Source organism: Anas acuta, chromosome 2 (assembly GCF_963932015.1).
Source record: "Anas acuta chromosome 2, bAnaAcu1.1, whole genome shotgun sequence".
Classification (NCBI taxonomy): Eukaryota; Metazoa; Chordata; class Aves; order Anseriformes; family Anatidae; genus Anas; species Anas acuta.
In genome coordinates, this window is record NC_088980.1 from 45928506 (window position 1) to 45940771 (window position 12266).

The following is a 12266-nucleotide window of genomic DNA, read 5'->3' on the forward strand; positions in this document are numbered from 1 at the left end:
GAGACCAAGGCTCACTCCCGGCCTCGTGCTCCAGCCCGGGCTGATAAGCTGATAAACTTCGGACTCCTGGGAGTGGGCCTGGGTGCCGTTAGCTCATCGTTTTTATGATTTCTGGGAAAGGCAGGCCCAGGGGTGAGGCGGGCGGCGGCCTCAGGCTAGGGATGTGCTACGCCAAGCTGTAAGAAGCAAAACAACACTCAGAAGGAGACCTTTGTCGCCTGTTGAGCTGTTAAGTGATGAATAGTATGGGAGTACATAGGGAAAACAATCCCATCTGTCAAGCGATCCCATCTACACATCCTTTTTAAGCCTTGCTCTGCCACAGGGAGGCTGAGGAAAAGAGGATCCCAAGGCTGGGCTGAGCAAACTGCAATTTGCTTTCGGAAGGCCTGGGTGCCCCGAGGCTGGGCCCCCTTCTGCACGAGCCCCAGCAGGTCAGGAGGGTTTGGTCTGCAACCGGACATCTTCGTGAAAACCACAGCGTGTCCCCCTCCCTGTGCCACCCTCCGGATGTGTGTAGGAGGTTATTACATAAAAGCCTGCAGGGTGACAGAGAAATGTCTCTCTCCTTTCCTGGTGAAAAATACACCTGGAGACTGGACTTGATAAATCAACGGGTGCCGCCCGGTTTTATGTTCCCTTCCCAGAAAAAACAGCATCCAAATCATGAGCCGCTAATAGCTGCCACCAGGAACAGGTAATGGCAGCTCTGCAGATTGGGGTTTGCGGGGATGCAGAGCATTAGGTGGGGCAGGGAACAGCCCCAGCAGATGTTGTGTGCCAGGTGGGTTTTGGCTTGAGCTACCGCTAACCAACTCTTTGACTCCATCAAAACCACGGAGTCTGGAGATTAAACCCAGTGGGGGCAGCCAAAGCCGAAGCCGAGTTTCAAAATCTCAGCAGCATCCTCGGAGAGGTGCGTGCGAGGCCAGCTTTGGCATGGGGATTGCCCCGGGAAGGAAACTGCTGAGTTTTGAGCGAGCGAGAGGCGCTGCGGGTGCTGCTCTGAGACCACTGCAGCTGGCCTGGGACTGGGAATTTCCCTCGCCCTTCGTGGTACAGAAACCAAGAACAAAGAGCAGCAGCACGGGGTTTTGTTTCCCTTATTGGAGCCAGCCTATGAAAACCCTCAGGCGATACCCAGATGATGTCTGTGGGGCAGTGCTTGTGCTCTGAGGAAGGGGCCTGAAAGGCCGGGATGTGTGAGCTCAGGCTCCTCCATGGTGCCAAATCCACCTTGTCCCCTGGAGTGGGCAGGGAAAGGAGGCTTAAATAACCCAGTGACTGGCTCTCAGCGCACTTCTGGAAACCGAGCTAGCTGAGATGCTCAGGCTCAGTTTCAGGTATTACTGCTTTCGTTTTAAACGGGGAGAGTCCCACGCTGAAACAAAAAGCAACAAAGTTGGTACCGAACAACAGCCTCATTGAATTCGCGTGACCTAAGAGAACTACGAAGAGAAAATGCAGCACCAGATAGATAAGGAGTGGAGCGTAAATCCCACTGCTTTGTCCTGGGGGGAATCTGCGATGGTCACAGGCAAAGAGCAATCGAGAAGGAAATCACACATCATCCCCATGCCTTCTTCCCTCCTCCTCACCGAAGGATGCAAAGTTCAGCAGGTGAGGGTCAGCTCCTACCCAGCACAGTGGAGACCCAGCCAATGCCTACTGTGTTTGTTTTTTTTTCCTGCGGGCTGAGATGAGGCTCTTCAGTCCTCTAGGAAACAAACCCTTTGGTGGAACAGAAGTATTTGGGCATGGAGGTATCTATTTTGGAACAGAAGTACCTATTTTCAGCTTTCAAAAAACAAAACAAGGAAGAATCTGTGACTTCGCTCAGATCAGGGCCTTTTCCGACTTTCTTTTGTGAGGGTCGCGCGCGCATTTTCTGCCGTTACCTTTTATCTGCCAGCTAACATCTGTGAGTTGATTCACAGTCGGACCTGCAGGAGCTCCCCACCTCTGGGGGAAGCAGCCTGCCTGCAGAACGGCCGCGCTGACACCGCTGACCTTCACCAGCTATGTAAAGCACGTTTCCTTCCTATGCCAGAGGATAAAATCAGCTGTGGGAAGAACAATGCATGCACAGGCAACATGGAAAACGCCGCTGAAGACCTTCAGATGCTGAGCCGTGAAGCTGCGCTTGGCCTCGCTCCAGGCTCCGCACGCACGAGCACATGCTTTGATTGCAAGCTCCCGTGGACAGGAGCCGTAGCCAAGCCATTCAAAGGCAGCTCGGTGCCCGACGCGCGGTGGTTTCGGTGAACGCTAGGCAGCAAAGTACCCTGGAAGTCTTGTGCTTGGATTTATCCTCCGTGAGATTTGGGCCAGGGGTATTCCCAAGCGAAGAGATGATTAACGTGAACTTTCTACCAGAATGGAGATGTAACACCACCCCGCCTTGCACACCCTGATGCTGCAATTAGATGCCGGCCCAAATTTTTACAGTTCCTGGGAGCTTTACAGCCCGTGCTATTAAGGAATTAAGGGGTCTGCAACTGCTGTCATAGCACAAGGCCAAAATGTGCGTACTTACTTGAATGAACTTAATATAAACACTGTCCCCGGGGGAAAAACCATCGCTGATTTAATCCATGTTAGTTCCTGTGGGCAGGGCTCACGTATTGCAGCGCACTTACTGCCTTCATGCTGTATTTTCTCATGCAAAATAATGCCGATGACTCGCAGCAGAGACACCCTCCACGTGGAAAACGCAGCTGCCCGCAGGATGGGCAGCCCCAGGGCACACAGGCACTGTCTGTCCCTAACACAGCAGCAGGCCCTTTTCTGGAGAGGGAGAGAAAACAGATGATTTTTTCCTTTTTTTTTTTTTTTTTTTTTTTGCCTGTGGCAGGTGATCCTGGGCAGGACAGAAAAGTGGGGCTGCTGGCGGGTGCTGGGCTGCTGAGACTTTGTCAGGGTGCGGAGCCCAAACCTCAGCCTCCACCTCCGGAAAACCCTGCGGGAATGCAGCAGTTTGGAGATGTTGTTCCTCCCCACCGCTGCCCCAGGGGCCTCTGCATTCCTCCGGGAGGCCTGCCCTCGCTGCCTCCTCCCGCTCTGCCTCCAAATTTAACTCCCATCAGCACAGGCAGGGAAGGGCGATGCCACCCCAGTCCTGGTGCAGGGTTCCTCATCCCGAGCTGCTGCTGTGGGGTGAGTGTGGATGCAGCAGTGCCTCCCCTCCGTGCACATGAGGTTAAACCCCAGGGCAGGAGAAATTTGGGGTTGCTGAGGAGGTGCCTGGCCAGGACAAGGAGAGCTGCAGCGGTTTGATATCTATCCTATCCCGGAAGAAAGCCAAAGCCAGACGCCAGGAGATTGGGCCAGCTGCTGCTGCAGCTGCTCTGGGGCAGAGCCCGCTGCCTGCATTGCTCTCTTCCCTTTCTCTAGGTGCCACCAGCAGCGGTGGGTGTGATCCTGGGCCCCCTTTGCCGTCAGTCCACCAAGCCAAATGCCTGCTTTGGGTGGCTTCAGAGTTACAGCGAAGCAACGCTTTGGTGGTTTTCCTCTTCACTACCCCTGCCTGACAGAACAGGGAACAATTTGCTTTTTCTGTTTTCTGCTGCAAAGAGCCTTCAGGCAGGACAAAAACTCCTCTGGAGGATTTGCCAGCTCCATTTCCTTGCCTCTTTATCAGCGCAGTAATGCAAACAGCACGGTGACCTATTTAACCACCACGCGTGGCCTTTAGTAATCCTGGGCTGGAAGAGCTCTCGGCAAGTGGGACGCCATCCCACAGTAATCATCCTGCTGGGCTTGGAGTGGACTCGGCAGATGCAGTCAGTGCATCCACCCGCTCTTCCGTGCGTGTCCTGGAAGGATCTCTCTGACTAACAGATGGTTTTGAATGCTCTTTCACATGGGAAAATTGCAAAGAACATATTTTTATTGCACCCTTGCTATTTCGTCCAGCCACGTGGATCTCCAGGGATGGAGACGTACTTAAGAAAAATATTCATTTCTCAAAGCTTCTGCATTTTTTTTCACAACGCTTTCTTGGCGTAGCCCGCCTAGCAAGCACGCCTGTATTTCTGCTTCTCAGCAATTAGTGAGATTTGCTAATTATACTGCTGAGTACTTAAAAAACAATTGATTTTCCTTTGTAGCAGAAAACAGTTTCCTGTTACACCGACTCTCTTAATCTTCATCAGAAACAAATCCAGGCTGCCAACGCCGGCGACGTGTCGTGCTGCTTTATTAAACCGCTCTCTTTTCGGCCCTGGCTGTTTGTCCTGTGTTTATTATTCCTGACCGGTGCGCCTTGGATCATCTGCAGCTGCTATGACTGCGTGTATTCAGCTCCACACATTGCTGGCACCACGCGGAGCTGTTGGAGAGCAACTCCCATTGCTCAGCAGTTTGTGCGTTTCTCCTGGCAGCAGAAGGTGGGTGTACTAGGGGAACCTTGGACCTTTTACGCCGGCTTTTGGCACATGCAAACAGCTACTCACAGATAAGGAAGTTCGGGGCCTTAGGTCTGACTGCGGGCTCTTCCCTTGCGCCCAGCCCAGGGAGTGCAGCCACAGAGCCACCGTTAAGCTCTGGTGGGGCACAGGAGGCAAAAGTCTGAGCTTGGATCTGACTTACACCATCTGTGTGTGCAAAACTAAGACTTGGGCACTTGTATCCAAGAGAGCAAGCACAAAGGCACACGTTTATTTTCATGGAAGTGTATAAAATCTGCTGAGAATTATATTAAATAAGGTCCGGCTCTTAAAAGAACTTCTTTTAGAGTTCTCAGAAGACCCCAAATGTCCCAGGCTCCATCACAAGCACATGCAGAAAGAATGTGGATCTTCAACTGATTATACTCCAGCTTCTTCTGTTTACATGTGCCTTTGCTGAGGGAGCAATTAGGCTCCCTAAAATGGAGTGCAAATTGGCATGGCGCAGGCAGACGAGCATACAAGGAAATGTCCTCCCCGTTCAGTATCGCAGGATGTTTTTGATGAGATTACTGCGATCAAAATCTCTCTCAGGCTTGGACGATGTTCATGCACCAACAGACACAAGTATTCACTTGACTTTGAGTTTCCAGGCTCTCGTTGCCCGCATGGAGGCTTACAGATAGAAGAAAAGCCATCAGGACTTGCCACGTGCAGGCAAAAATGCTCTGGTTCAGAGACACCACCAACTGACAAACCTAGCTAAAACATTTTCTTTCAACTGCTCAAACTCTCTGTCTACACACAGAAGTGGAGCTGATGATACTGGAAGTGGAAGATGATGCTGGTTTGCAGCTCGCCAGGGCTAAAACCAGACCTGAGCTTGCCTAGAACAAATTTGCCCTGCCCAGAGCTTACTTGAGTGAAGAAAGTGCCACAAGACAAAGGTTGTGTGCGACTCCGGGCCTCCGGGGACAGATGGGCTCGGTGAATCGCAGAATGCTTTGTGGTACCGGAAAGTCAGCTCATTCAGGAAAGGGGAAAAAAAATCCCACCTTTCCTCTGCATGTCAAGCAAGATCTCTTTCATCATCTGCAGTGCAGCTGAGAGCTCTGATCCTGTTCCCTCCTGCAGAGATAACGCTCCGGTTCAGCTCGCCATGACTGGAACATGCTAAAAACTGCCTCTTGTCTGCCGTGCCTGGCTGTCGGGCTGCTTCTTTGGGACCTAGACACTGCTTCTATTAAAGAAGGAATAAATAAAGAGTAACATGGCTGTAGTTCCAGCAAAATTATTTAAAGTCAAAAGCTGACGTTACCTGGACTGATATAATTCACCATTTGGGTTCTGGTGATGTTCCTGCCTTCACATCCAACACTCCTCTTACAGTACAGTCCTTTGATACAAAATTAGCTCAGATCATAATAGGAAGGGACTGAAGGAAAAAATGGAGCAGAAAAAGCACCCAGCAAAAGCTGCATGTGCTGTTCCAAGTTGGTAAATATACATAAATGAAGCCAATCCTTGCTCTGTAAACTGTAATAAGTATTGCAAAACAGAAAAAAAAACAACCTGTGATTTCTCCCTCTGTCCTCATTTATAGCAAAGTTTTCAGAAAAGCCCTATATACTGCAAATTTCCTACGGAACAAACAACAAGCAGAGTGCTAATTAACATTCTTTCTAGTTCATGTCAATTGTAAAAAGTTTAGAGCAGAGGCGCAGCTTTCTGTGAGGCTTTACGCGAAAAGAAGGGAGACAAAGACGAGAGACTGCATGACCTGCATTATCTGCAGGATTGCTCCCTCCAGAAGAAACAAACAGGCTTTTACAAAGTCAGATTAAAAAAAAAGCCATCATTAACCAGCCTCCAGTTCTGAGGATTTATTTAATCTGGTAAATCACAGAGAAAGATCACGGATTTCATTTTTTTTTTTAACCAAATCTTGATTTGGGGATTCTGTTGAAGTGTATGGAAAAATAAATGCTTGTTCAGCAACCCCCCTGCACGGCTTTTTTGTTTGGCACACAGGTAGGACACGTGGCTAGAAAGCTGTTTTATCTAGCACCCTAAGCTGCTACACTGTTCCTTAATAGAAATTGTTCCTTAATAGAAATTGTTCCTTAATAAAATGCCCTGTTGCTGTGCATGCCGTCACAGTCACCGTAGATGACTATGAAACACTCCTGCCTAATAACACATCTTCCTATGCTGCGGTGTCTTCCAACATGCTGCGCTGCCCCCGTCACCCCAGGATCCCATGGGATCCTTCTCATGAAGTCAATGGTGTTGGAAAAAATACCTGGTGGCCTTTCTGGCATTTGCTAATTTTTCTAAGGTCGATGTTTGCGGGCAAATTTTCCAAAATCTTGGAAATTCAGTTATATGAATGATTTGGGTAGGTTGGTAGAAAGTGTGCCAATAATTCTATTTTGAAGTTTACATTACTTAAAAATAAAAATCTGATATAGACTGGGTCTATATGACCTTACTTCTATCACAATGAGCAACAGGATGCAGAACACATACCTTCTGTGTTGTGGATCTGTTTCTTATTTTCCTTGGAGTAACCTTCCCTGCTGCCTTTAGCAAGTCTCTCACATCTTCTCTGGTTCATCACTTCGTGGAATAAGAACACGTGGCACCCTACCCATTTTATTGCACGGGACTGACCCTGTGCAGCTTGATTTATCAACCACCAGCACCTCTCCTTCTCACTTCTCAGATATCCAGATTTAAAGCTCTGGATTTAAACAGCCAGATTTACCCCCCCCCCCCCCAGCTATTTGACACTGAAGTCTTCAAGGGCAGACATCTGTGACAATGTTTTATACCACCTTCAGCGTGCCCATACATCTGTACCATAACACAAGTAACAACTGTTAAATAAATGACAGACATCTGTGCTATTTAAAAAAGACCTGGTAACAGCCTACAGCCTGTAAGTCAGTATCAGTCCAATCTAGGCACAGAACAAACCTGTAAGTCACACTTATTGTAAAACACATGGCAATCGTGTTTCAGATCAGGTCAACATAACGAAAAATTTCAGCAGCTGTCAGGACAACTGTAAAACTCCACAGCTGGCACCTCTGCCATCTTTCAAACATACACTTACTGGGGGATTAGGCTCTGTCAGACTTTCCACATCATCTCTCGCATTCCCTTTTTCAAAACCTCTTTGTGTCCTCTAGACCACACTGAATTTCAACGTCCTGTAAACACGTTGGCATGACTTCTGACCACACACTTTTTGTGCAATCGCTGTTCGTTACCTTTCCTTTTTTAGTGCCTAGACGTCCATCCCTTATTTTTCCTTTTGCCTGCATCAGCGACATCTACAATTCACTTCTTCCTCCTGCAAGAGCAAATACACGCCAGTGCTAACAGCAGTAAACATTGTGGTCTGCTGCTCAGCCCTGCAGTGACTGCAGCTTTTGTTTAACGGCACCAGAGGGCTGTTGGGCTTACAACATCTTTCTTCACCCTTGTAAACGTTAAAAGTTGTTATTTACACCAAACATGTCACCTTTCCCCCAAAGAAAAACTCTGTTTGAATGGTTCCATCGGGTGTGTTAAACTTTTATATGAAAAAAAGCAGGAGCGGGCTGTGCTACAGATTTTACTTTAAAGGATCTCTTTCACAGTCTTTTAGGGGCTTCTGAACAGGAGTTTCATGAATTTATAACAACATATATGTCAGGCAGACACTGGAATTCAAATTATTTTAACTCCAACTAAAGGCCTGTGTCTAAATGTCTGAATGCATTCCTTTGTGGCTAAGATTTTGGGAGTCTTAAAACAGCAAAGACTGTATCTTCATTATAAATATTCTATTTCTTAGTCATTCTTGTGTCAAAGGACAGCTGAACAGAAAATCTGCACTAGCGTGGTCCAGAAGGAAGTAGAAATCAGAAGAGTTTTGTTGCAGATTTAGGAAAGTGTAGAGCCGAATCTGCTCACTGAGCCCAGAATCTCTATTATGTAATCTTTGCTACAAAAAATGATAAAAATAAAATGATTTTTAGTATTTCTCAGCTCGTACTGACACTGCAAAGGATCCGTCCTGATCCTAGCTGCTTAGGATCTCTTGGACTTATTTACCGTGATTTTTGTTGGTTCTTTTCAATCTAATGCACCATCTGGATGGCTGCTGGGTTGGAGGGTTAACAGACCTCTGTATTTGCCTAGCTTCTTGTTATCATCAACTTCTTAGCTGTCAGAAGGGCTCATAAGTGGCTAGTTTTAATAGTTGTTACGGAAAAGGCATTCCTAAACAATGAACCTTGTAACTGTCTCTTTGGAAAACCTTTTTCAAGCACTTGCTAAGTACAATAAGCATTTCCATGTAGATATAACAGCAATGCAGTGTACAAATAAAATGGCTGGAATGAGGCATGAGAGTAGCTTTGTCTTTTATGAAAGTCTGATTCTATCTGAGTCTTGACTTTTAGAAACAACAGCTATTTCTACTTAAAGAAACCTCAGCAAAAAAGAAAGGAAGAAAGAATGTTGATTGAAGTTTTATGATCTAGGCACTATAAAAAAACGAGGAGTGGAAGCAAAAAGCATGCTGTCTGCCTTCACTGCTGTGTTACTGAGAGCTGACTCGTCCCTTTCTTGACTCCCTCGGAAAGTCTCTGAGATGGCTCATGAATGGGAAGTAACTTCCATCTGGTCTGTGCAGAAACAACTGTCAGCACTTGCTGGAATTTGACTCTCTCATGTACGAACCAACAAAAATATTCCAGCAAATAAGGAGGATCCTGGCTAAGGCACGGCTCAGTTAAATCATCTGCCTGTTTCCTTGGCTTGCCTCTGAGATATATGTGAAATGGATCAAACCACCCCAGTCTGGCTACCTGCTATGCCCAAGGCAATTAGCCAGCACTAATTAACACCAAGTTTTAAGAAAATATTACTACAGAAAGTGTTGATTAATGGTAGGGTACCCAAACATGAGATATAGGGAGCAAAGGCTGACAGACTGTAGAGCACCTAACATTTGGTGTAGCACATACTCACTGCAGTTGGTTAGTTCTGGAATCCTATTTATTCCTCTGCGTTTACCCAAGCCAAATTTCCAGTAGGATAGATTCCTGAGGCTGACCCAAAACCCGTGTGCTTTACAACATTTATGTTCTGCTACAATCATTTAGTTCTTTTGTAATTCCTGCTCATTCTCCCAGAGAATACAGACAACCAGCATCTTACCATGACTTGATAAGAAACTTTTAATTCTGTGCATTTCTCCATGTAGAAATGAAGATTTGGCAGCACCCTAGTTTTGTTCACATTTCTCTCCTGCCATTACATGAGATTTAAATAACCATAATTGGTATTTTTGAATTGGTTTCATCCTGAAAGATTCCTGTTCCCCTTTACAGCAAAGTCTTATTCTTGCACCAGGAAGTTGATAAGGGCAGTTCTTGGAGATAGAAAGGCCTTTTTAATGGTTCTTCCCTGGAGATGCTTGATTCCAAGTTCACTTTGAAGAACTAGTTCGTGGACTTCTTCAAAATTGCGGGCTGCTTGGTGAGGCACAAAAACTTTGCCGCAAGCTTTGTTATTGATCTGAAAAACAGACATGAAACAAGGAAAGACTGATTTATACAACTTCATTTCCTGAATCCAATCCATTTCATTACATGTGGGGAAAAAGTGGATCAAGCTGTCTTTTTCCAACATGAAACTTTCTAAGTAGAGAATAAAATTCTCCATACCTCCCTGCCCGTTCCCATATTAAGAGAATAAAGACATGACTCTGGATACTCAAGCGATATTTAAGAAGTAGCCACAGGAAGTTTTAGCCTTCAAGAGAGCAAGCACCACATGACTATGCAATACCGGGATCTTTTAAGCTTGGAAACAAAACAGTTGCACAGGCTGAATAGAGAGACGGTGGACAGATGGTTAGGTGTACAACTTTGGGTTGCACATACTTCCAGACTGCAACTGGGAATTTACAGCTAAATCATTCCTTAGATTTAAATACAAGATATAGTAAAATATCTGTGGCTTAAAAGATATATCTAAAGGATTCAACACTAGCTCATTTTTTTTTTAAATGGGCTCTGGCTTATTATATGCTGCGCTCTCACTGAAAGTGTGACTCATTAAGCCAACAGCAACCACAAAGATGACAACTCCTCTTAAGGTAATGTCTTCCTGTGTTAGGCTGTTTTTCAGAGCAGTTTCCATGCATCAGCATGGCAGAATCATGTAAGTAAAACTGAGTAAGTCCTTCCGTGGGAATCATTTTCATTTATAAAGTTATCTTATAAATATATTCTGTCATTAAATGAGACTAAACAATATACAGAGACTAAAGAGTCCGACTGAGTACCCTTCTGGAATCAAAATAAAAGTCATTATTACTAAAGCTTTTAGATTTATATGAAGTACATTCTATGGATTAATGAAAATAACACTAATCCCACATTTTAGCAAATTAAACAATTTGAACTTTTTAATCCTGTTCGATCAAATTACTTGCTTGCATAAGAATCTGCTGCAGGTGCTGCAAAGCTTTGCCCTCTAGACACCATTGTAACTATTTTTCAATCACCTAAAAAGTAACACAGCGCTTTGTACAGCCTGGACATAAAAACACACACAGCTTGGCTTGCCCACAGATTTTATCCAGGGTTCGTGTATGCAACATACCACAAATGAGAGAGACCTAATTCAGTTACTTGGTTTGGATTTTATTTACAATAAAATATTCTAAGCAATTCTCATAGAGAGGAAGATGGGACAGACAAGATGAAGTCTCAGATGGAGCTGGGATGAGTCACTTCTGTTTTTTTGACTAGACCTGACATTAATTTGCAGTGATAATGTAGGTAGGCTTTTAACTATTCTTACATGCATCCATAACTTGGCAGCATAAAAGGCTGTCTGTGTGTTAAACTTTGCCTTTAGTACCTTATGCAAAGTAAATGCTTTGAAAATCACAGAACATTTCATTTTTAAAACTTTTGTGAAAAATATATACAAGTAGTTCTTTCTGACAGGGCACTTCAAAGAAGAAGCATATTCCACAGGAAAAAGAAAATGGTAAAAATCCAACCTGATACAGCTTTGGTTAGAATATAAAGCAAGCTGGTGAGCTTGCTGCTAGGACACACAGCCTGTAGTTGGAAACTATGCCTGCTTAGTTAAAATGTCACTCACTGTCCTCCATAATGCAAATTAATATGTCCCAGTGGACAGATGTTGGCAGGGGGAAAATTGCCACAGCTCGGCTGTTTGGTGCTATTCTCAACAGAAAACACAACCGGACTAAATCAACATCGCAAATAAATGATTCCTGGCAGTTGTGTTTTCCTAGAAAGGTTGGGGAGCCTAGGCGACCTGCCACTGTGTACCTTCCCACAGTATCTGCCCTCCGCTTCCCACACACTGCACTGGGAGGAAAGTCTGCAAACTGTATCAAAAGGCAGGCTGGTTATGATTTCAGCACACATTTGGCAGAATGGTTTTCTGTGTAATGTAGGTATCACGGTGCAGAGTCAAACACATGAACGCCATTCCTAAAAAAATGAAATAAAATTGTCTGCAGGTTTGATCACATGCTGTATGTAACAAGCACCCTATTCACACGCTCTTTGAGTTGAGGCATTAGATTCTCAGAAGGACGTATGTCTTCTGCTGTGCTTCCTGCTCTCTCTGTATCTCCCTAGACCAGCACATCCCTCATCAACTCTGGGTGAAAGTGCCAGCACAAGAAACTTGGGGGGGAGCAGCTTTGTTTCTCTGAAAAACTCCCATGGCAAACTACAAGAGGAGGCACAACTGAAGCTCGGGTCCTTTCTTCCCCTGAGAAAGGAAGCTGTTGACTTCTCTTCTGCCCTTTTTTTTTTCTTTTTTTTTTTA

General features: G+C 45.5%; 1 protein-coding gene across 2 annotated transcripts in view; it reads right to left on the reverse strand.

The window, feature by feature from the left end:
* Positions 1–9422: 9422 nt before the first annotated feature.
* The window catches only part of LARS2 (leucyl-tRNA synthetase 2, mitochondrial), a 104003-nt gene continuing 101159 nt past the window's right edge, over positions 9423–12266 (reverse strand). For both annotated transcript variants that reach the window (XM_068674616.1, XM_068674615.1), the window contains exon 21: positions 9423–9962. In XM_068674616.1, coding sequence (XP_068530717.1) covers positions 9783–9962 — 180 coding nt within the window. In that variant the 3' untranslated portion in view covers positions 9423–9782. The remainder of the gene's footprint in view (positions 9963–12266) is intronic.